Source organism: Alexandromys fortis, unplaced genomic scaffold (genome assembly GCF_014885135.2).
Source record: "Alexandromys fortis isolate MF-2015 unplaced genomic scaffold, M_Fortis_MF-2015_v1.1 scaffold_215, whole genome shotgun sequence".
Lineage (NCBI taxonomy): Eukaryota > Metazoa > Chordata > Mammalia > Rodentia > Cricetidae > Alexandromys > Alexandromys fortis.
In genome coordinates this window covers 600,357-625,358 of record NW_026068086.1, presented here as the reverse complement: position 1 = coordinate 625,358, position 25,002 = coordinate 600,357, and the positions used below count along the sequence as shown (strand labels likewise).

General features: G+C 43.5%; 1 protein-coding gene across 4 annotated transcripts in view; it reads left to right on the top strand.

Moving 5' to 3' along the window:
* The window catches only part of Phactr2 (phosphatase and actin regulator 2), a 275,578-nt gene that overhangs the window by 149,897 nt on the left and 100,679 nt on the right, over nucleotides 1-25,002 (top strand). Inside the window, exon 1 of one of the 4 annotated variants that reach the window (XM_050122218.1) lies at nucleotides 232-449. The exons of the other annotated variants lie outside the window; for them this stretch is intronic. Coding sequence (XP_049978175.1) covers nucleotides 404-449 — 46 coding nt within the window. The 5' untranslated portion in view covers nucleotides 232-403. Of the gene's footprint in view, nucleotides 1-231; nucleotides 450-25,002 lie in introns of those variants that run through there. 4 annotated transcript variants of the gene reach the window in all.

The window sequence follows — 25,002 nt, the reverse complement described above, 5'->3', positions numbered from 1 at the left end:
AGGGAGTATTTTGATAACCCTTCTGCCCCAGGGGGTACAGGCACCCAGCCCCCCGGGGTGCAGCTAAACCAACAACCCCCCCCCCACACACACACACCCCACACCAGCATCCCGGTGTCCTGCTCTCCCCACTCCTCCGCTCCCGGTCGCCCTCGCCCCCCTCTTTTCTCCCGGTGACCCCTGACCCCAGCTAATCTGCATAGAGGAATGACAGGCATCCGCTGGGCTGGATCGGCCGCTGCCAGGGCTGGGCGACCCGCGCGCTCGCGGGGAGAAGGTGCGGGACAGGCGGGCGCGGGCCGCGATGAGCGCGCGGGAGGCCGGCGGCGGCGGCGAGCGGACGGGGGCGCGCAGGAGCGGAGCGGCCCGGTGAGGCGGAGGCGCAGCGGGGCGGTGACCCGCCATGGGCCAGACCTCGGTGTCCGCGCTGTCCCCGCAGCCCGGCAGCGGTGAGTCCCGGGCCAGGCCGGCGCCTTCAGAGCCGGGTCCCAGGCGCAGGCCCCAGCTCTGCGAGGGCGCGCGCCCCGGGCTTTGGTTTGTCTCCAGATGACTTGAGAGCCAGAAAGTTCCGAGAAGCGCCATTTGCGTGCGCACGAGTCTGTTTTGCAAAGGCGAAACTTCGAGAGCAGGAGAAACATTCCCGCGGGCTCCCCCCTTTCCTTAGGCTTGGCTTTCGAACAGACTAGAACGGAATTCTTTCAAGCTTGTCAACTGATTTATGGTTTGTTATTTGGAGCAGAAGTGCGGCTTACTTTCTCCTTTCCTGGCAGGACGCTGAATATTTAATAACCACCCCAAAATGTGTAATTGGTTCAGATGATACTTGTTTTGTTTATGTTACACACATAAGCTATAGCGTTTAGGGAAGTCTGGAGGAATAAAGTTAGTTTTATGGAAATGCGTTTAACATTTCTGAGTTACAGCACCATGCTTCTCTTAGATGTTTTCTTTAAAAAATAAGAAAAGAAAAAAGAAAGGAAGGAAGGTAGTAAGCAGGCTGGCATTGTCCCCGTGTTTAGGAATAAACAATTGTTTGGCGACACATCATGTGATCGGATACGGGAATAAACCTACAAAGTATTATTTTGATATTTTTCCATCAATAGTTTCTGAACCATGACCTCGCAGAGACCATTGAGTGGTCTAGTGGACCCTATGGTTTTGCAGACATCAACAGGATCTCACGGGAAGGAAATGGCAGGGCACAGACAGGGAAGATTTAGAAGGTGTTCCAGGATGTTGGAGTCAAGGGAGTTAGTTGACTGTCTCAGGCCCTCTCCACGCGTTTGCGCAGGTGCTGCAGCTTCGTCCCTTGGAACTTCATAAGCCTGGCTGAGGCTTAGGGTAATGCCCCCAAGAATGACCCCTCTGCAAGGGAGAGAAAGATGAATGCGAGAAAGCTTCTGGTTTCCCTTATTAATAATGATACGGCCTCATTGCTCCGGACATCAAATGACTGTTTATGTGTGTGTGGGGCGGGGGGGGGGGGGGGGGGGGTTGATAGGGCATGCTGGTTAGAGTCCTCATTATAAGATGATTTGGCCCGTATAAAACTGGATTTCTTTTGTCTCATTTAAAGTAGTGTGATAGCTTTCAATTAAAACAAAGATTTTTTTGTTTGTTTGTTTGCTTCTTCGCTGGCAAAGACAGAATTAATTCATTATTCCAGTGCAGCTAGAACTCGGGAAGTGCCGTCGTCGTGATTTTCGTTCTTCTGCCACAAGATGCTACTAGACTGAATTATGGAGAGGCGAAATTTGCTTTACACAAATCATGGAATATTACTTAAGTGAAGTCTAAGAAGCAACCAAACTCCTAGAATGCGGCCATTCTCCCTCCTTACTAGTATAAGAAAAAGAAAAAAAAAAAAAGGGAAAAAGGAAAAGAAATTCCGAGTGCCTTGGTATCTATGCTGTGAGCAAGTCGTAGCGAGAGAGAGCAGGCAGTCTGTTGAAATAAAAAGTTAGGCTTGGTCAGGAAAGGTTTTTTATAGGGAGCTCTCTTTGCAGGTTCTTGGTTCAGACTCACACAACTTGGAGTAGCTGAAATGACTAACCCAAGCTTTATGAATGGAGCTTTTTTGTGTGTGTGACTTGTTGGGGAATGGCAGTGGTCGTGGTGTGAAAGTGCAGTTGTTTTCTTGTGGTATCCACTGAAGATCTCTGTCAGCGGTGCTTCATCTCCCAGTTGTTTCACCAGAACATTCTAAATGACAGCAAACAAAACAACCACAAGACACAACCAGGTTTTGTCTGCTTTCTTCCGCTGTCTGCTCTCTGAGCCTGAGAATGGTAAGCCCTTTTTGCTCTTCCTCGGCTGCTCCCCCGACTTTCCAGGTGAGATATGAGCTCAGTCATCAATGGTAAAAACTTGTAGTGGCCGCCAGAGACCATAGTGCCCAAAGTGATTCTTAGCATAAATGCAGAGGGGTGGGGAGGGGAGGCAAAATCTGTGTGTGTGTGTGTGGGGGGGAATCTCTAGCACCAGGTTCCGGAGTTCATATTTATCACTTGGTTTGGGGTTTTGTAAGAATGTGCATTGTCACCAGAAATCAGTTTACCACTCCCTCTTTCTGACTCCAGGCTCTCCTGAGACTTTCAGCTCTGGGCTACATCTACTTTTGGGGCATCTAGAGGATTATTAATAGCTATTTCTGAGGGTAGGGAATTATAAATATAGTTTGATTGACTTGTAGCTCCCAAGCCATACCATTTTCCCATTGAAAGTGTATGGTTTACTGTTTTTAGTATAGTTGGCTTGTGTAACCATCAGCCCCCATTCTCTCACTCTCTTTCCTGCTAATGAACGTGAATCTATTTTCTATGTCTATAGATTTGCTGATCAGGAATGTCTCATGGGAATTGAATCATCATAGTGTGTGTATTTTCTTGGGGCTGGCTCTTTCAAGTGGGCGTGATGTTTTCACGAGTCAACTGAGCTGTAGCATGTGTATTTCATTTCGCTTTGTTGCCAAATAGTCATATTAGCCTTTCATCGTGGTTATTTCTACTTAGCTGGCTACTGTGAGCAGCACTGCTTGAACTTCATGTAGAAGTTGGCGAAGGTATGTTTTGATTTCCCTTGAATCTCTAAGTGGAAAGAATTACTGGGTCATCTGCTAGGTTTAACCTTTTAAGGGGCTGTGGCCTTCCAGGGCAGCTTGCTGCACACCTTCCCTTTAGCAGTGGGTGAAATTCCAGTTCCTTCACCTTCTTGCCTAAAACTTGTTATTGTCCATTTTTTGCGTTAGCCATCCTTGTGATACTGGCTTGCAGTTCTCTACTTTCTAAAGGTTCATGTCATGTGCAAATATTTTTCTTCGCCCCTCTGGCCTGCTTCTTTAAGTGAATGGTATAATTAGAGTCTCATACTTTAAAAGGCTTGATGATGTCCCATTAACTTTTCTATTGTTCTTGGTTTGTGATGTTATGTCTAAAACTAAAAACACTGCCTTATGAAAACCCGAGAACGTTTATGGCTTTGTTTTCTTCTAGGGGTTCTTGAGTTTTCACTCTGATCCTTAGGTCAGTGATAGATCCTGAGTTAATCTTCATGTGCCTTGTAGAGTAGGATTCCAGCTTCGTTCTCTGGCTTCTGGATATCCAGTTGTCTCAGTACTACTTTTCCGGAAGGTGATCCCTCCTCCATTGAACTGTTGTGGCTGGGGATATAGCTTAGTGATCAAACGCTTATCCAGCATGTTTGAAGCCCCGAGATCTATCTCTAATTCAGGGACGAGAGAGAGGAGGGGGCTGAGAGAGTCAGGCGATGATCTGTTTTGGCATTGTTGTAGGAAATCAGTTGACTGTGTATTTTATTTCTGTAACTCCGTTCCATCCAAATGTCTCTTCTTGTGTCAGTACCGCATGGCACTGCTGTAATTTTGTAGCAAACTTTGGAAGCTGAGAAACAGGAACCTTTTCATTGGATTCCTTTTCAAGATTCTTTTGTCTCTTCCATCTCTCTTGTCCTCCTTTGCATATGAAGTTCACAGTCAGCTTGTCAGTTTTCCTATGAAAGCCGAGATTTTGATAGACGTTGTGTTGAAACTGTGACTCGGGCTCAATAATACTGCCATCTGAAAAATGAATGCTAATCTAGTCCAAGCAAACAATGCCTTTTCATTTATTTAGATAGTTTAAATTTTCCTTCTATTGTTTATATTCAGGTGTGTGTGTGCGAGTGCATGCGTGTGCATATGTGTGCTTGCACACATGTGCATATATGGAGGCCAAAGTACAACCTCAGTCCTCAGTTCTCTGGGAGGTCTGGCAATCCTTCCCCCCCCCCCCTTTGAGACAGGATACCTAACTAGTCTGGTGATTGACAAGTAGGCCAGGCTGGCAAGCTGTTGAGCTCCGGAAATTCACTTGTCTCTGTTTCCTTAGTGCTAGGGTCTGACCACTTGGAACTTTTTATGTACTTCTGAGAATTGAACTCCAGTCTTCGTGCCTTTGGAGCAAGTACTCCATTGATGGAGTTGTTTCCCATGCCCCTCTTCCCACCGTTCCGTAGTTTTTAGTCCACATTAATTTCTTCTTTTGTTAAATTTATACTATTTTTTTGTTTCTGATGCTATTATAATGTTTATTCTTATTTAATTTAAAGAATTGCTAGGATTTAGAAATATAAAACTCTATCTTTGTATATATCTTGCACCTCGTTGAAAAAACTTATTCCTTTTTTTTTTTTTTTTTTTTTTTTTGTTTTTCGAGACAGGGTTTCTCTGTGGTTTTGGAGCCTGTCCTGGAACTAGCTCTTGTAGACCAGGCTGGTCTCGAACTCATAGAGATCCGCCTGCCTCTGCCTCCCGAGTGCTTTTTTTTTTAGATTCTCGATACTTTTCTGTACTTAAGTTTATACTATATATGAGGTCTAGACACAAGGTCATAGGTAAAGAGAGACATTTTGCTTTTTTCTTTCTGGTTTGAATGATACTTTGCTTTCCCATTCAATAGAGACTCTGCAGTCCAGTGTCAAAGTGAACACTGTCCTGTTGCTAAGCCTGGGGCAGGGGCTAGTAGCTCGAGCCTTTCAGGAATAAGTGGGATGTTACAGACAACTCCGAAACATGGTGACTTTATCAAAAATTTCTCGCTGTTCCTAGTTCGTAACTGTCCGAGTGTGCTCATCATGAACATGCTGGGTTTTGTCAACAGCTCTTTCTTTCTCTATGAGGATGTTTGTGTGAATTTTGCTTTTTATTTGTGGTATGTTAGTAATACCACATGCAACATCAAGTTGCTATTGAGATGTCGAACTAACCTTGTCTTCCTGGGATAAATTCATTTGGGAATAGTATATAGTTTCTTTTGTACGGTCTAGATTTGGTTTGGCAGTGCTTTGTTGAGGACCGGATTCTTTGTTTCTAAGTAGAGTTGAACCAGGCTTGTCTTCCATTAAAGTGGTTCCTGTACTCTGTGGCCCCGTGCCCAGAACAGGGCATGGTACACTGAACACAGGAAGTATTTGTTGGGTACAGAATCAACAAACAACATTCTCAATGATGAGCTTGACGACCTTAAGCCGGTGATTATATGAATGAAAGCTATGTATTGTTTCTTTTTATTATTATTCTTTTCTTTTTAACCTCAAGAATTATGATTGTCGGGCTCCATTGTGTGAAGGGTGGTGTCTTAATCTAATAACCATCTCTTCTCACCCTTTTTTTTTTTTTTTAACCTCACCCCATCTACATTGTACCATAGACCTGTTCCTGGTAATTCTGTCCCAGCCTTTTAGGTAGAAAGGTCAGGGAATGCCTCACCCCATTTTTAGGAGGCAAGAAAACAGGCTAATAAGGTGTGCAGAGTCTTTCGAGACGGTGTTAGAAGCTCTGTCTACCTGTGTTTCTAAGTTTCCAGGTTTAGTTGAGGCTCCTCCTTCATCCATTCTTCATAAAGTAGATATATTAAGGAAACAAAAGGAGTTTGTTTCTTTAATGAAAATAACGTGGACAAGGTCAAAATTCAACATGACAAGATGATTTGATATAAGAATGAGTTCAAGTTCCTCCTAGGCTCCCCACCCAGTCCTGCTTTCTAATTATAACCCAGCCTGAACACTGATTTCCATTCCACAGTGTTTTTTTATGTTTCTTTATCAAAACAAACAAGGCTTATTGCACTTACTGCTGTCTCCTTTGACTTTTTCATGCACTATGACTTGAAAATTGACCATGCTAATTTCTTTAATCCTGCAAACAAGTGATTTTTTTAAATAAAATATATGAAATTCCCCTTTAAAGACCACTGTATTGGGGGATTTCTTTTTTAAGATTTATTTATATATACAGTGTTTAGCCTGCTTGTATGCCTACATGGCAGATGAGAGCACCAGATCTCATTACAGATGGTTGTGAGTCACCATGTGGTTGCTAGGAATTGAACTCAGGACCTCTGGAAGAGCAGCCTGTGTTTTTAACCTCTGAGCCCATCTCTCCAGCCCATATTTGGTGGTGGTGGTGGTGGGGAAATTCTTTTACATACATGCACCATTATGAGAAATGTTGAACATCCTTACCTGAGTAATTTGAACTATAGGTATCAGTAAATTCCCCCACAAGAGAATGTCTTGCTCAGCGATATTTTTGTGTGTTTTATTGTGACAGCCTTTATCAGACTGTTCCGGTGGAAGGTAACACATTGTAGCTACTCACTGTGAGAATTCTTTCTCTGACCACTCTCACTGTACGGCCTATCCAGTGTGTCTTTGCCCACATACTTTGTAAGAAATAGAAGTCACTTTTTCTGAGTGGGACAGCCTGCAGGCTGAATGCATGGAACAGCAGATCAGAACACAGTACCCACTGGGTCTTTATGTAGGTGTTCATATGCACTGGTGATACTAGACAACTGAGCTTGCCCACAATGTTCTGCACAGACAGTTTCGGACAGTGTTTTATAAATATCTTTGGGGGGTGGGGGAAATGCTTCTCATTTCAATAGTAAAGTTGAACATTTAAAATTATTTGCTTTTGAATCACCTCTTAGTAGCTTCAGGGTGTTTTTATGATTTCTTACAGATTTGAGTATGAAGATGATTGATGTGCGCTTCTTTGATTTGTTTGTGGTATCTGTCAGTGACTATTTTGAACTGGGAGTTTATTTACAGTATTTTTCATAGAACCGCTTTAAGTTTCATGGACGCAAATTGATAAATTCCTTTCTTCCTTTATTTCTTTTTATTTATTTATTTATTAAAGATTTCTGTCTCTTCCCCACCGCCACCTCCCATTCCCCTCCCCCTCCCCCAATTAAGTCCCCCTCCCTCATCAGCCCAAAGAGCCATCAGGGTTCCCTGCCCTGTGGGAAGTCCAAGGACCACCCACCTCCATCCAGGTCTAGTAAGGTGAGCATCCAAACTGCCTAGGTGCTTCCTAACAGAAGCTTTCCTTTGCTACTTGATCTCTGTGATTTACTCTGGTGTATGATGAAAAGATGTGCTCTTGAGAAATTTTTCAGTATCTGGAAGGCTGTCTCCCTCAACAACAAAAATATAAATAAGTGTTAACAGCAAACTGAAAGGGAAATTACAGAATTAAAGTCGATATTTGTATCATGTATGGAAATTCATAACAGTAAGGAAAACAAGTAAAGGAGTCAGACTTTTTATTTTGGTTTGGTTCAGTTAGTTTTGGTTTGATTTTTCAGAACAGGGTTTCTCTTTGTAGCCCTGTTTGTCCTTAACCTCACTTTCTAGACTAGGCTGGCCTCGAACTCACAGAGATCCACCTGCCTCTGCCTTCTGAGTGCTGGGATTAAAGCTGTGTGCCACCAAGCCCAAGTGAACAGGCATTAAAAAAAAAAAATTACCCGGTATCTGAAATTACAATCTCAGTATTGGCCCAAGACCTGTTCTCAACACTGGAGTTAGCTCACAGCACCCGTACGGGACAGCTAACTAGTATTGTGTTTTATTTTATCCACGAGGAAAGCAGAAGCACAAAAGTTAAGTAACTGGTCTGTGATGTTTATAAGAAGACACTGAAGAGATCAATTTCCACATGAAAGTTTCAGCAATAAATGAAAGAACAAAACGGGGGGGGGAGGGAGCGGGGGAATACCATTGGACACCCAATGGATTGAGTCAAGATAAAATGAACAATTATCAGAGAAGGAGTGCCTTATGGTGATTTAAACCAGTACATGCTATCAAGAGAGAAGTCTGAGAATATGTATTTAAAACCTTGCAAGGTGCTTGTGCTCAGATATAGCAGTTATACTTATAGAAGTATAAATTTAAAAAGAGCAAAGAAATTAATTGCTCACTAGGACAATCTGTCAAGGCTCCACCTTGGAAGTAGCAGGAGTCAAATGCTAAGAGATTTATAGAACTGGCTGAGGTATGGCCATGTTACCGAAAAGCCATTTATGGCCTGGAGAGATGGCTCAGTGGGTAAAGGCGTATACTGTCCAAGTACAATGACCTGAGTTTGAGCCCCTGAACCAACATACAGCAAGACCCACCATGTGAATGTGGCTGTCTTCAGTCCTTTATGCTTGTGCTGGGGCACACCCATGCCTATGCCATGAATGTTCACATGCACATGCAAATACACACACAAGTCATTTTTAAAAGATCCTAAAAGTACTTTTAAAATGATGATCATCCTGATAAGTACCAAAATATGAAAAGCAATTTTCAAAGGAATCTGATACTTCCTGGCGGTGTTGTGACCTCCGTGACCTTTTCTCATTTAGACGTGGCCAAAGCCAAGGTTTCGTATCTGCTGATCGCATGGAATGCCAAGGAAATAGAGGCATAAATTGACTGTATTAACTTTTCTCCAAATGCTTGGACTCCCAACTTGAAGCTTCAGGCACATTTTTCTTTTGTCTACCAGCTCACAAATAACAACATAGAGACTTATTAATTATGAAAGCTCAGTCTATAGCTTAGGCTTACTCCTAACTAGCTCTTATAACCTAACCCATTTATATTACTCTGTGGCCTATCATGTGGCATTACCTTTCCTCCATTTTGCACCTCCTGTCTCCTCTCTTCTTCGCAGAGCCCTCTCTGTCCCCAAAGTCCCACCTAACCTCTTCCTAGCTATTGGCCATTCAGCTTTTTATTATACCAATCACAGCAATACATTTCAAATAACCCATAACAGCAGCTCAATGCTGTTTTGCTATCACTTTTAGTTTTCCTTGCAGATACAGTGATGAGAACATTAGGGGCACAGCAGCCCCTAATGTCTTCCCTGAGGTTTAGCCCTCTTCTTTCTCACTTTGCTTGTTTGTTTTTTAGTTTCTTTCCAGACTATAACTATGTAACTCTAGCTGTCCTGGAACTCACTCTGTAGACCAGGCTGGTCTCAAACTCACAGAGATCTGCCTGCCTCTATGTCCTGAGTGCTGGGATTAAAGGCGTGTGCCCTCAAGCCTGACATTTCTTTGTCACTTTTAAAGATCAAAAATAGTCAGAATTTGGTCATCACTTGCTCCACATTGGTCCGTTGCTCATCAGATCTGGCCTTGGGTGACATCATAAATATCTATAGCTTGAATTTATTTTATCTTCAGCATTCTGAAACCATAATAACCAACAGATAAGTCCAGTTTTAACTTCTTCTTGCCTAATGCAGTAAGGAGATAAACTTACATTGTTGGTTCTGTGATTAAGCCTCTTTAATTCTAATAGAGGCAGGAAAAAAATGCAACATGCTTTCTTTCTTTGGAGTTCTTCAGTGTTAGTAAGCTAACAACTGGCCTCTATTCTTAGGGGAAAAAAAGATTAACATTTACTAAAGACTCAACTGATGTAAAAGTGATATTGAGGTAAAAAATAGTCTTAAGAAAATAAACACATCCATTCCTTTTCCATCCCCCATCTGAAGCAGAAGAACAAAAGCAAATAACACTGTGGTCCAGAAGGGAACATGCAAAGAACATTACTTACCAAAGGGCTGCCCTGCCCATTATCAATTACATTTATACTTAAAAACTACCTTTCCATTTATTTTCATTTCAAGGGGCGGAGTTGTTTTTTTTTTTTTCCTACAATGCTCCTGGCAAGGCTAAGACTGCAGTCCTTAATCCTAAGGAAATTGGAGTTGCCAGAGAAAGAGCTGAGGTGCTATTTTGCTTGAGTATCCTAGAACGCTGTGCTGATATGTGCTTAGTGATAGATCCCTACAAACTAGCTTGTTTTATAAGGGGATATTAAAGGGAGAAAAAAGTGACCCTTTATGTAGCCAGCCATTCCTGAACCAGTCGTTTTGTGAAGGGTTATGCTCAGCTGTGGGCAGGGACCAGAAACCTGCACAGACCTCCCCTACAAGATACTTACTTAATGGAGCTATTCAGAAATGAAAGTGGAAGAGAGGGGACAGATAGGTAGATTGGGTACAAAAACCAGGCCCGGGGCCACAGCACTATCTACACAGGCAATGGGAACCACTGAAGATATCTTTTGTCCCAACAGAGAAAGTGGTACAGTGCTGTTGGGCTTGGGGCAGGGGCGCCTGTGACTGCTGCCTATGTAGATTTCACAAGGACAAACTGAAGGCAGGACCAACAGCAGGCCAGAATGATCCAGCAAGGTGGATAAGATGCTGAGATGCCTCTTCCTGGGGGTAAGCTGGAGAAATGGGGCAGGAGTTGCCCACCTGAAAGTGTGGCTTCTCTTACCCCAGATGTATGTAGTAGGCACTGCCTACTTGACAAGTTTGCTTGACGACTTCACGGAAATCCCAAAGGGAGCACACCTAAACGGGAGACTTGATTTTATACTCCAGCCCTTCCCTGGACGTTCTGCATCTCATTAAATCACACGACCAACCACTTGTAGTGTTGAGTCTAGAAAAACACATCCGCAGCCAGTCTCTTTCATTCTGTCTCTCCTGCCGCCTGCCAAGCCCTAGCCTAGTACCGTCCAGATAACCGCAGTAGACCATTCTTCTGCAGCTTGCTTGCTGCACAACAGCTAAAGTAAGTTTCAAAGAGCATACTTCATGTCACTGCCCATCTCAAAACGGTCCTCTCTCACTGTTGTACTTAGGGCAAAATCCAGATTTCTCCACCTGGCCCCCAAGCCTCCACACAATCCTCCATGATCTCTGCCCCTTCTTGTCTGACCTCCTCTCTCGTGGCCTGGCCCGTTGGCTCCCTTATGGTGCTGCTGGCTCGGACCTGCACCCTTTCACAGCCATAGGTCTCTTCGTTGCCCTTGCTGCTGTCTATTTGTTCAATGTTTTCCTTTCTCAGAGCATACGCTCCCCAGGCTGAAGCATATTCTCTGTCTTACGCAACAGTGTATCTCTGTATTCTTAGCTACGTGCCTGACACAGAATCTCTGTGAGGAGAAAGTGAGTAGCTGTTCTCACAGGGTCACATATTCCCAGAGCAGTAGGAACCAGGAAGGTACTTAGAAAGCAGCTGAGAAATGAGAGTGGCTTCCACCCCTTCTGCAGGAGGTATCTCCAGCGTCTAAACAACGCCCTTACTGTGCCGCTTGACTTGATCCTTCCGTTCCACACATCTCCTGACTTCTGCTCGCCTCCCTTCCTTCCGTTCGCCTCCAGTTGCTTTCTATCCTATCCTCCCGCTTTATCGTCTTCCCAGCAAGCTTATTTGTGCTTTAGATCAGCCCAAGAGTCCACATAACTTCAAACAAAACAACAAGGAAACAAAACCTAGTGAGAGCCAAGGGTTAGTTGCTTTCCCTGTCCTGTGCAGCTCTTGTTTCCCTCCTGGCGTTTTCATTTGCTATCTCCACGTCCAGTCCTGAGTTATGTAAATCTCTTATCACTGTAGTCAAACACATAGGGGTTTCCTCCAGTTTGCTCTGGAGAGATTTGTTAGTGGGTCTTTGCCTCCTCCATTTGGAGTGGATTTCGTCTAATCTTGATGTCCAGCTGTTGCTTCGAGATCTCTTGGCACCAAGCCCTGGAGTTCCTTCCCCTTCCTTCCTCGGCTGATTCTCTCAGATTGCTGGATCCCATGTCACCTCCCCTACATCTTCTTCCTGAATCTATTCCTTTATGTTGGCAGAGCGCACAGGCAGCATCTTGAGGAAGACTCGTGGGACCTATATTTTTGGGGGGTTCTTGTATTAGAAAATGCCTTTCCTTTGGCTTCAGGCTCAGTTGATAGCTTGGCTGGGACTTCAGGTAGCGAGACAAAAACTTGCTGCAGTCAGCACACACAGCCGCCATCACTCACAATCAGCCATGACCATTGCTTTCCCCTTCTGCAGAAAGACTACTTTTTCTTCCTAGCAGATACTGCTTGAACTTATTTCAAAAGGACCTTTTGGAAGATTGTCACATGAAATCTCAACTCTGACCCAGCTTGTTGCAATGACCTTAAAAACAGTTTACGAAAGTTTAAAAGTCTTATGGATAAGTAGAGTAATTTAATAAATATGTTTACTGTGCTGACATTTTAAGATTCTCTTTTAAGCTCTGTGTAGGTTTGTTATAATTTCCCTGCACTTTGGGTTGTTCTTTTTTATTTTTATTTTTAGGGTACCATTGACTTTTCAGAGGCCAGGTCCTGAAGCTACGTTACACCCTGAGGGGTGACATTTCATAAATTTGCCCGAGCATGAGATCCCCTACCGTGCTCAGTAGAAACACTGGTTTCTAGACTTCGTATGTCAGAATAGCAAAATTAGAGTCTTCCAGGGAGGAATCTCAGCGTGAGATTTCAACAAGCCTTCTGGAGACTTAAAGTGAGACACACTCTCTGGAAAATAAATTCTAGATAAGAACACTTGAAAGGTGGCTTCAAGTAAAACTTCTCTTCCCTGATGGTGTCTATGTCTCCCTTTGCATGAGGCAAAAGGGACAGTGTCTAGTATAGAGACTGTTATTATTTATGTCATGTCCTGTTGAAACTGGTCATAAATCTGTACTATTCATGAACAAATATTCCCACTTGCAGGGACCATTTTGAGTTCTGTCAATAATCTTATTGCCAAAAAAAAAAAACCTTTTTCTTCTGTACATTTTGTTAAAATTACAAATAGCCAAGTAACTTATTTCCTACAACGACCAAGTTGAACTAACCATGTTCCACGTGAAGGCAAGGTGGCCACAACTCCTCATGAACAACCGCAGGCACACCTGAGCTGCTGCACGAACAACCCATTACCCAGGGAACCTGCACCAGCGAGCAGGCCGGGCACAGGATGAGAACCGGTGTTTAGTAATGAGTGGGAGGAATTGTGAGGAGGATGTTTAGCAAAATGTATCTCGCAGAGGCTGAGCCCTTTGCCCTGTTCGAAACGTGGGCAGCGTTTTCTGAAAACCCCAAGAGGAAGCAATTATCTATTTAAAAATTCTTTTCATACGTTCCGTTTTAGACAATGTTTGACATTTTCATTTTCACCTCTCCCTGTGCTTCCGGGATCTTTCTGTTCACTTTGGCACCTATTTACCGTGCACCGCTCAGCATGCAGTAAATTCCATTCGCTCTTAATCGGGGCTCTTAAATGCTTTTTCTAAAGAATTTTTCAGCCTCCCAGGAGAAGGCCGTTTCTGTAGTTTAAATTGGGGTGGGGGGATAAAATACTGCTTGGGACCACCTTTTTGGTGCGACTTGGCCTGACCCCAGCGGATGGTTGACTTGGTGGAGAGAAGCTCTGTGTTGCCTGGGTTGGGATTGCTGCTGTACTAACTCCATCTGTTCAGGGGTTTCGTGCTTTGCAAAATGTCTCCTGCCCCTGTGAAATGGACTTGTGCCGACCTGCCAGGGTGTTTATGGAATTGCTGGGCGAGGACGGAAAGTTGGAATAAACCAGAACGAGTTAACTGAGCCCAGGCCCTGTGTTCCTGTTGGCCCGATGGAGCCACGCTTCATTTTCCTAAGGCTTCTGAGGAGGGATTGTATACATATGTCCATGGCTAGTGTTCTGTTCCTTGGAAAATATTTGACTGCCAGTTTTTTTTTTTTAAAGCAAACACGAAAAAAAAGTAAAAATCAAACGAGATTTTTTGAAAGAATTTAGAACTGTATACTTTTAAAAACTGAATCCCCTTCAGACATCCAACCACAAAATGTCAGAATACATGTATACCTCATTACACAAACAAAGTTGTTTTAGTTTATAAAGCCGTTTACAGTGTTCATAGAGGAGGCCTTTAAAAGATCTTCTTGTCCCTTCTTTTCAGCGAGCTGAGGAAGAGGTGAGGTTGGAAGCTGTGTCATATTTTTGGTCTACCGTCAACATGTTAATGAATAACCTTACAGTTATCTGCATGTCTAGTATGGTTGCCTTGAAAAAATATTGCAGCCTCAGTTACCTCAACAACAGAAAATTATTTTCACATAATTCTGGACATCTAAAGTCCAAGGCCCACAGTGTCAACAGAATTGGTTTGTGTTGAGGGTCTCCCGTTTTGGGCTTGCAAATGGCGGCCCTGCCTCCGTGGCCTCCTGCGGTCAGTCCTGTGCTCACAGTTCTGCCTAAACTCACTTTTCTTCTAGTAAGTCATTTTTGGATGATCTCCTTTTATCCCAGTTACCCTTTTACAGACCCTGTATTGAAAATTGTCACAGTCTGAGGTACTGGGAGGTAAGGCTTACATGTAGTTACATGTAAGGATTTGAAGGAAAATACAGTTCAGCCCATGACAGTGCCCTGAAAATATGAATGTGACTATGCTCGTTGGCAGTGTCCTGCCAAGACATTGGGTCCGTTGACATATTTCTAGTTTCTGTACTTTCTTTAAAAGAATTATTACATTTGTGTGTGTGTGTGTGTGTGTGTGTGTGAGAGAGAGAGAGAGAGAGAGAGAGAGAGAGAGAGAGAGAGAGAACATATACACATGTACCACAGAAACACAAGTAGAAGTCAGAGGCCAGCTTGCACGAGCAGGTCCTGAGGATCGTCTTGAGTACTGAACTCAGGTTGTCAGCCTTGGTAACCAGTGTCTCTACTCACTGAGCCACCTCAACAACCTCGTTTCCTTAATTTTACTCCTTAACACACATAATCTCTTCCTCCTAACCCCTCGATATGTCAGGTGTTGTGGAAGATCTGTACATTATGTGAAGATGTGTCGCTATGATTGGTTTAATAAGAAGCTGATCAGCCAATAGCTAGGCAGGAGAGATAGGTGGGACTTCTGGGCAGAGAGCAAGGAAGCAGAAGAGATGATAGAGGGGCAAGGAGTGACCGAACGGATGCAGAAAAAGCAGGACGTGCAAGAAGAGAGGTAAAAGTCCCAGCTTCCTGGCAGCGCATAGACCAATAGAAATGTGTTAAGTTATAGAGCCAATTGGAAACAAGCTTAAGCTAAGACCAAGCTTTCCTAATTAATGAGAAGTCTCGTGTCATCATTTGGGAGCTGGTGGGTCAGAGAAAGACTTGCCACAGCCATGCACTCTGTAGATACGGATTATGTTAAGAAGATGCATTGAAGGTGGTTCTCAGCAATGGAAATCAGGTAGTGTCACTCAGAAAACCAAGCGTTAAGATGTACCTGTTGAGATTAGGTGCTCACATATGTGGTCATCACACGTCAGCTGTGATTACGTTAAGAAATAATGACCAATAATATATTTGATTGGAACATTAATGTGGCTGAATAGTGCTTTGAAGAAAATCAGAACTAATTAGCAGTATCCAAGTTTCCAAGCCCAGTGTGGTCAGTAACCAAACAGAGGCCACCTGACTGGTTTTCCCATCTTCTTCAAGGTCGCTGAACGCCAAGCATATTAAAGAAAGCATATTCCCAAATGTTAATATGGATCCATTTTTCTTCCTCTGTATTTTTTTCCCCTCTGCATGTCCCATTGTCTTCATTGTTTGGGATACCCTGGAGAGCGTCTTCAACAAAGACCTCCTAAAATTAAAGTAGAGCGTCTTCAGAAAGACCTCCTAAAATTAAAAGAAAGAAAGAGGACAGGGATGCTAGAGAAGAAAGCTGTTAAAACACCTCTTCATTCTGAGATGTTTGAGAATGCTCTTTCCATAAACTTGGAGCAGGTTAGTGATTCCAAGAAGCTTCATGTGTGACTGACTGCCCTGGAATTCTGTCCGCACACATTGTGTTCTCAGGTTTGTTTGTTTGTTTGGGGGGATGTTGCTAGGGATCAGACTCAGGGCCTTGCATGTGCAAAGCGAACATTCTGTCACTGAGCCCCATCGGTGGTCTCTGGCCCTCCACATTGTAAGACACCTAGTAGGTGTTTCACAGTGGTATGTCAGCTCAACTTCATTTCACAGACATGCTCAACTGAACAGTGCAGGCGTTCTACTCCTGCTGTCACAGAAATGGAGATGGTGTTTGGAAAGAACATCCAACTCCAATAGGTTGGAGATTCATTTAAAATAGAGCCAGTCCTCTGCTCCGTTTCAGTAGGCAGTAAGACTGGATGCGGCAGTGTTCTTCCTTCCTCTTGTAAGAGCTCCTTAAAATCCCCAGTACTCTTCCCAAGTGATTTCATTTCATTTTTATTTTGTGGTGTGTGTGTGCACGCGCGTGCATATGTGATCGTATCTGTAGATCAGAGGGCCACCTCAGGCATTGGTCCTTCTGCTACATATGTATACTAGGCTAGCTGGCCTATGAGCTACCAGGGTTTTCCCTTCTCCACCTCTCATCTCCCATTGCAGCCCTGGTATTACACGCGCTGGGTACCGTGTCCAGCTTTGTGGATGCTGAGCATTCAAGGTCAGGTCTTCATGCTTGGAAGGCTGGTGCTTTTGTCACTGAGCCATCTTCCCAGCCTGGATGATTTAATCTGATAGACTTCTCTTAGACTAGAAACTTCCTTGAAGCCTATTAGACCTTGGGATGGCCAAGATGCAAAGCACTCCCCACAGCTCCATGTAGGATCCAGTTATCCTCGGCCCTGACTTGAGTCTAGTCCACTAAGTGAGGTGAGCATCAGAGAAGATGCAAAGAAACCCTTACCCAAGCATCCACGCTTGCTAATTGGATCTCTGTTGGTTTGGCCCTTTTAAGGCCCTTTGCAGATGAGAATGTGCTGAGCGCTCAATCTGAGGAAGGTTAGAAGTCACAGAACATTGGCGTTCTTCCAAGTAAGAACACTTGGCTCCAAGACTCCCTTTCAGATTCCAATCCTAGCATCCCAGAGTTTGCAGACGAAGTCCTACTATATACGGTAGAGAGAACTGAAATCTTAACAATTGCTTGTGGGTTTACAGAGCTGATACAAACTTGTTTTTATTGCTGGGTATCCCAGTCTTAGGAACAGGGGGAAGGAAGTGTTCCAGAATTGTGTTAGATCTTAGAAAGTGAAGGGGACAGAATTAACCAAGGCTGAATTAATGATGGTTTTCTTATCCAGACCAGTCGATAAGTGTCCCTGTAATCCAGAGTCCTTCCAGACTTAGTCCCTGTGTGTCATCCTTACAGGGTGGCGATAAAGTGTCTGCTGTTAATGAAATTGTGAAACAAAAGGGAGTGCATTTTTCCCTTTAGAGTTTGACATTAAACATACCTGGAAACAAAGTGAAACGCAGCCTCCTATGTTTGGCAGCTAGAGCATCACGGTGATAAGCTATAAGCTTTGCAGAAAACCCAAGGCAACAACGGTGTCACGCTAGATGTAGACCGTTCCCGACTGGATTTTCAGCAGGGCTCACTCATCAAGCGCTCTGCTAACTGAGTGAGCAGCCAGTCTTTTGAACAGAATAACTTTCATTTTGCCTTTTTCTTAAATAAAAAATCCCGCCCCCCCCCCCCGTGCCACGAGCGTAACAATAAATTTAACAGCTTCCCAGCTGGTGGGAAGGAGAGCCAGCTCTCTCACTTCTGCAGGTGATGTCAACCTTCTTATGTGGTCCCTTTCTTTAACGGAGGGCATTTGTTTCTTGTGTGTCTCCACAGCTCACAGCAGTCATCTGGAGAACACTAGGGAATGCAGGGATCTATTTGGATGGGTGTGTGGGAATCTGTTTTATAGTGTGTTTTTGGTTTCCTGGAGACTTCTACAAGAGGACAGAAAACAAATATCTTTCAAAGAAATTTCGCTGCCCTGAATATTCTGGGCCATAATCCACACTCTACTTTTATCCCCTCAAACTTTCGTTGGCCCCATTTCTACTTGTTCACATTTATTATTTCTGTGAACTCTAGCCGTAGGAAGACTCCGAGAGGTTGAATTACTTGCCTAGGGTTAGCCGCTAGGAAATGAAAGATCAGATGATTCGATTGAAATCTTTCTGGGCCTGGAACCCCATGTTTTTCCTCTGAAGTACTCACAGGTCTGTGTTTGAACTGAGAGTGATTATCTCTTGGTTTTTAAGCATACCAAGTCATACTGGGGTGCCAAATAGCTAAAGGATTAAAGAAGGCAGACCATTCTCTGGCTCCTCTGGAAGCTCTCGCACAGAGCCACGTGGCAGCAGGCTGCCTTTCTCGATAGAAGAGATGGTGACTTCTGCTGAGATTGTGTCAAAGTGCCGTGTTGTTGTTAGTCAAAAACAGTGACCTTGATGGCATACAGTGTATCATCAGCTGTCCCCCACAGCCCTGAAATAGCTCTGCTGTGGAGATCTACTAGTTCCTCAAGTACTCAGTGATTGAAAAATCAAGTATTGACTTGAACCATCCATAATCACCGGAAAATGAAAATTTAATTCTAGGTTAAAATACAGTTTACAGTTTTTTTTTTTTTTTTTTTTTTTTTTTTTTTTTTTTTTTTGGTTTTTTGAGACAGGGTTTCTCTGNTGGTGATCACACGGTTGTCTTTTTTCCAGTGTTTTCATCCTCTCTCCTCTCTCTGATGTGCTTACTGTGCCTCCCGAGTGCTGGGGTTAAAGGCGTGCGCCACCACGGCCCGGCTACAGTTTACAGTTTTGTGTTTGGTTTCTTGGTTGTCTGGGAGATAAAGAGTCCCCTGTGTGATGCCTAAGAAAGGGCAGAGACAAAGCAAGTCAGAGTCCATCCCAGTTTATGTAGATGCTTTGCCTTTGGGTTGACTTATGTTTAAAGTTAGGAAACTTTTTTTTTCTTTTAGAATTTCATACATGAGTACTATATTTACACAGTTTCCACTCCTCTCTCCCCCCACTCCAACTCTTTCTCATTTCTTTATCATGGAGTTCCTGTCCTTTGGGGTTTCCCTAGTTAGAAAGAAGGAGGTAAAACGGGAGAATCTGGGCTGTTTCATAAGCGTGTTTAGAAAAGCTTGGAACTGTCAATGGGGTGGCTCGGAGTTTGCTCTTGAAGAAACTAATGTTTGCCACTCATCGTGATGAGGAAGCAGGGATTTCTTAGTAGAAATTCTTCTGGGTGTTCGTCAGTTCTTTGCCTTTGATGAAGTGTCTCCTAATTCCTTCCTGAGCAGCAACTGAGCATTTGTTCACCTGAGGAAATGTGTCAGCCAAGTCTGGACCATTCTTAAGAGCATTTATCATCCTTCCTACTGTCTCTGATAGTTTTCCAAGCTCAGACATTAGTGTTTGTTATATTATCTTTCAAAATATTTTCAATTCTACAGGAACACACGGTTGGAAATAATTTTCTCTGAGTTAAAAACCTGAAGATCTGCTAAAATAAATCACGATCTAGTTAGGCCAGGCCCTGGGGATTATTTGCAATATTTTCCCCTTATAATTTTCCCCATATTTTTATACATAAACTTTAACTAGAACTTTCTGCAGTATAGGGCTAATATGGAGGACCATGAAAAACCTGTTTGGTTCCTGACCTGACAGAATTTTTAATTTAGATGGTAAGGATGCGTATTTTTTTCTTAATTAGAAGGTGTTCTTGGCCTGGGGAAATGGCTCAGACAATAGAGTGTTCTCTTTGCAAGCATGGGGATCTGAGTTCAAACTCCAGAACCCATGTAACAAAAAGTCAGGAGTGGTGGTACCCACTTGTGATCCAATTGTAATCCAGTCCTGGAGAAGTGGAGGTGAGCAGATTCCTGGGTCTCATTGGCCATTCCAGCCTTGCCTAATTGGTGAGCCCCAGAGTGGGAGAGTGGGAGCTCCTATCTTCAAAAATAAAGTGGATGGGTTAGAAGCTATCTCCAGCTGACAACTGCTCTCAAGGACAAAGACAAAACAGTACAAATGAACACAAAAATGCGGTTCTCTCCAGTGGAGTCTCACTGGTGTACAGACCACACCCACAGGGCAGGCCCCATGGCCAGTGGTTGATGGCCAACACAAAGAGAACCTCTTAAGTATTTTTTGGAGATGTTTTATCTCATAATATTTCATCTGAGTATTTGTTTTTTGTTTGTTTGGTTGATATTTTTTAACGTTAGAGGTTTTTTGATTAAATATTATGGTCTCTCCTATTATGTTTTTATGGATTGTGTGTGTGTGTGTTGTGCTTTTCCTTTCTTCTGTTTATTTTGTTTTGTTCCAGTTTGACTGGTTTTTTATTTACTGGTTTTGTTTTCTAATGAAAGAGAATAAGAAAGGGTAGCGCTGGATGGGTGGAGAGGTGGGGTAGATCTGGGAGAGTTGAGAGATCAGAATATATTGTATAGAAAAATTATTTTCATTAAAAATGAAGTGGGTGTCACCCAAGTATTGACATTTGAAGTTGCTCTTCCAGCTTACATATGTGCACATGTATATGCGTGTACCTTGACATGAACCTACACACACATTTTTAGGAATGGGGTGGCATTTCTTTCTTCTTACTCATTTAATAACAGTTGAAATTATTTATGTGTCTTTTGATTACATCAGTGAATTGCACCCAGCCACTTGTAGGCTTCAGTCACGGTTAGGGTTCCCATTGTTCTCACACACAGAGTGGTTTTCGTCTTGAAATTCTTCATGAACACGCTATGAGAGAAGAACTTTGGAATGAGCCGGTTGCCTGGATAGTGCCAAGATTGGATTCAGAGGCTTTAAGTTTGGGGTTATACCCAAATGCAGCTGGTACAACTTGTTTCCTGAATGCTCTCTCAACGCATACATCATTTTAAAGAAAGAAACCCAAATGGAACATTTTGCAAAGAGAATACCTTCAATGGTTATACTGGGGAGAAAAATAAACAAAATCGACTGTAAAGGCAGCATTGTTGTAAGACAATCTTAAATTGGCGGGATTGTTTCTCTCTCTCTTAAGAGAACTAAATGTACAAACTATGGAATGTTAATCCCTTTCTGCTTCTTTTCAATAGCTTCCTGTTTCATTTCAACAGGGTATTTTCCCACCTGTTAGGCACCGTGATGAAATTAGGCTAAAGCCCTTGAGTGATTCCACTCCAAATTTTGACTTACAGTTTGGAGACTACTTGTGTCTTGCCTGTCATGGGAACTTTCAGTGGCATCACTGTGTGCCCAGCAGCACTGCCTTCCAACACACTCTAAGCCTGTATTGAATGACCACTTGACTGTCAGCATCCTTACTTTCTGACTCTCAGCTCCCCAAGGCAGAGATCCTGTCCTTGTTTCCTCGACAACATCATCCCCTCTCCATAACAGTTTCTTGATAAATGAATTGTGACTAAATGCTTGCATTCTGCAGCCAGTGCCTTCCTCCACATCTTCATCCTTTTGTAGGCTTCCTCCTTTCCTGATCAGCCTGAAACCTGGCTTTCCCTGGTAACTGCTTCTTAGCAATAACCCTCCCCCAGTGTTTTTTTTATTATTATTATTTTGTTTATCTTCCAGGCAGCCTGATGTAGTCAGTGTTAGCCTTGACCTCCTGATGTAGCCAGGGATGATCTTGACCTTCTAATCTTCTGCATTCTTCAGAATGCTGGCATTGCTGGTGGATGCTACTGTTCCCGTGTTTTATTGTGCTGGGGATGGAGGCCACAGCTTTGTGAGAACTGGGCTGGCATTGTGCCAGCTGAGCCACATCCCAAGCTGCCATCACCCCTTACAGTGCTCCTTCATGGCAGCTCTACACTAAAGGCAGGAGTAACCTCTCACGGGCTCTCCACGTTGCTTTCCACCATACTGCTCCAGGATGGCGTCTATCTTCATGTGGAGTTAGGTGGATCATCCTGGTGAGTGTTCCTGACCTTGCCTTTGCCACCCGCATCTCCTGACTTCCGGCTCACTCATAGTCACCAGATGAGACTGAGAGTCTGCCTCACCTCTGCAGGACTTGTTGGACTACGTGTGGCTGGGCTGGCATTCTGGCTGACACAGTTCTGTCGCCTGCTTCTCTGGACCCTCACTTCCCCATCCCTGTGAATGTACTTCTCCGACCGTGAATGTACTTCAGTGTCCTTCACACGTAATGCATGTCAGCAAGCAGCAAACACAAGTTTTCCTGGACTTCAGTGCCAAGAAAAGTTCAAGGTTTCTTATTGCACAAAGTTTTCTGACTCCCAAAGTAATTGTTTCTCTTAGTTTATCTTCCTCCCTGCACAGCTGCCTTTGTTTGGAAGACTTCACCCCATTCAACTCCAACTTCTTGCCTAGTGTGTCAGTAATTCAGTTCTGACTGTCTTTGGACATCTTCCCCCAAATGTCCTGCCAACACCTGAAGTTCACGGGGTTTAAACATGTCCTAATGGTATTTCCCCCAAGTCCACTCTCCTCTTGACATCTCCCACACTTTGTCAAGGTTGGGGCCGTGGAGATCTCTAGGCAGTTCCTCTTCTTCCTCTGCTGCGCCTCTCGGATCCATTCATCATCTTCAGCCCTTTTCCATTTTCCTCTCCAAGTTCAAATGCCTGGCTTCTTAGGCTGAGCTACAAGGATATAAATCTGGTGCCTGGGGATTCTGCATGACTAATCGACATAAATTCTCTTCTGTGGGCTCTATCTCTCAGCATCCTGTTTTCTCTCTATATGCCTGCAAAGTTCATGTCTGTCTCCAGGGAATAATCTAGAGTGTTCTGTGCGGCCACCTGTTTCTTAGCAGATACCAACTCTGGGGAATTGGTGAGGCTACCAGATAACAGTTATAGACGATAAATGGTAGATAGATAGATAGATAGATAGATAGATAGATAGATAGATAGATGATAGATACATACATGCATACATACATACATTCAGTCACATTTTAAGAGCTCTTACCTATCCCTTTGGCTGGTCCATTGATACTTCTGTCCTATTTATCCTCTGTGGGGAATTTTTTTTATGGTTTTGTGTGAAGCAAACTTTGGCTATGGACTTTAAAACGATGTCATTTCACTAGATTTTATTTACTTACTTACTTACTTACTATTTGTTTATTAAAGTAATGGGGATTGAACCTTGGTCCTTTACATACTTGGCAGGCATTCTACCACTGAGCTATATCTCAAACACACACGCACACACACATGCACGGACGAACATACACACACGTATCTGTAAATGCCATTGCTAGGAGTTTTCATCACTATGTGTGCACCATATTTTCTGAGATAGAACTCTGACTGAATCTAGGGATTACCAGTTCTGCTAAGCTCGCTATTAAGAGATCCACCCGTCTTCACCTCTCCAGTGCTGGGACACACATGCTGCCACACTGGGTTCCCATGTGGGTACTGGTGTTCCAAACTCAGACTAACTTGTAAGGCAAGCACTTTAGAAGCTGGACCACTTCCGCCAGCTCCTTCCCTAACCCTTTTTGTTTATGTTTTATTTTGAGATAGGGTTGCACTGAATCGTCCAGACTGGCATTAAACTCAGTTCGTAGCCCAGAGAGATTTGAACTTGAAGTCCACCTGGCAGCTTCCTGTGTATCTGTGATTTTATGCCCATGCCATCAGGGCTACGTTTTTTTCTTTTTAACTTTATAATTTATATGTAAGACCTTTCATTTTCTCCCCTAATTTTTCATCCATCTGTATGTGCTCAGCCTAAACAGGGTAGTCATTATCCCCAAACCAATGAGATGAAATTATGTCTTACTTGGCAGATTGTCCACAAAGAATATGCAGAATTTTTCTTCCTTTTCCCAAGCATAGCGACCCTCCAATTCATCCCAGACTCTGGGAGTTGCTGTGGGATATGGTGAGGGCTTGAGGGTAGCAAGGCCGGAGACTGGTTGGTTCCTGTGTTAGTTTTCATCCCTTTCGTTAACTTCTTGTTCCTGCATCACCCCCCAGCCTGGACACACACCACCGTCTCTCTGTTGGTGGAGAGAACCTTCTGCTGACAGTGGTCACAATGCTTTTCAAAACTTAAAATGCTTTTTGTTTTCATTAAAATAGATTTTTCCATTTGCAAAGTGACCCTTTGCCCACTCAATCAGAATTTCTTTAATCCCCCCACATGAATGACTTTATTTTATCTGTGAAATATCCTGTAGCGGGTCTGGGGGATGCTGTGCATGTCCGTGAATCAGGATGTCACACAGCTGCACAAACAGACGATCCTACAGGCCTTCGGCCACAAGTTGAAACTCTGGAATTCTCTGTCAATGCTTACAGGCAGATGGAAGTCTTTAGGAACATTTCCCTTTGGGGATTTAAAAGGAATGGCTGCTTCTGTTAGAAAAACAAGTTTAAAATTTGATGGTATTGAACAATTTTTAGAATTAATGTTATGGCAAATGAGAATTCTGTACAGTGAAATGAGTGCACTCCGTTGAAAATGAGAATAAAATTGCCCATTAAATTAAAACCACTGTGTCTACAACACATGTGAATGAACTATGGTGGCATGGGGCATTGTGCCAGAGACCGAAACGCGACCTTCCCCCAACTCTCGGGACAAGTACAAGCACATGGCTGAGGGGAGAAATGAGTTCGGATTCACTCATGAGTTTCGTTTCTCTCATGTATTTTTTTTTTAAAAAACAAAGATCGACTCTTACCCTCAGCTTTCTCCCATTTTATGTATAGGGCATTCTGGAGGGAAACCACAGCTCTCTTAGCAGCTATGTGGCCATGGACAAATTGCTTGCTTTCCCTGGGCTTCGCCTTCCTCCTGTACTGAACGGGACACGAATAGCATCGAGCAGTGCGTTTTAATGATGAGTAATGGGCGGTATCCATGCTGAGCTGGTCTTCAGTGTGATTCAGAATCAAGCAATGTGGAGAATCGAGAGAACCATTCACAGTTGGAGAGGCGCCTAGAAGTCACTTAACCCAGTCTCCTAATTTTCAGTGTTGAAAAATTGGGGTCCTTGCTCAAGGTCACGGGGCTGCTGAA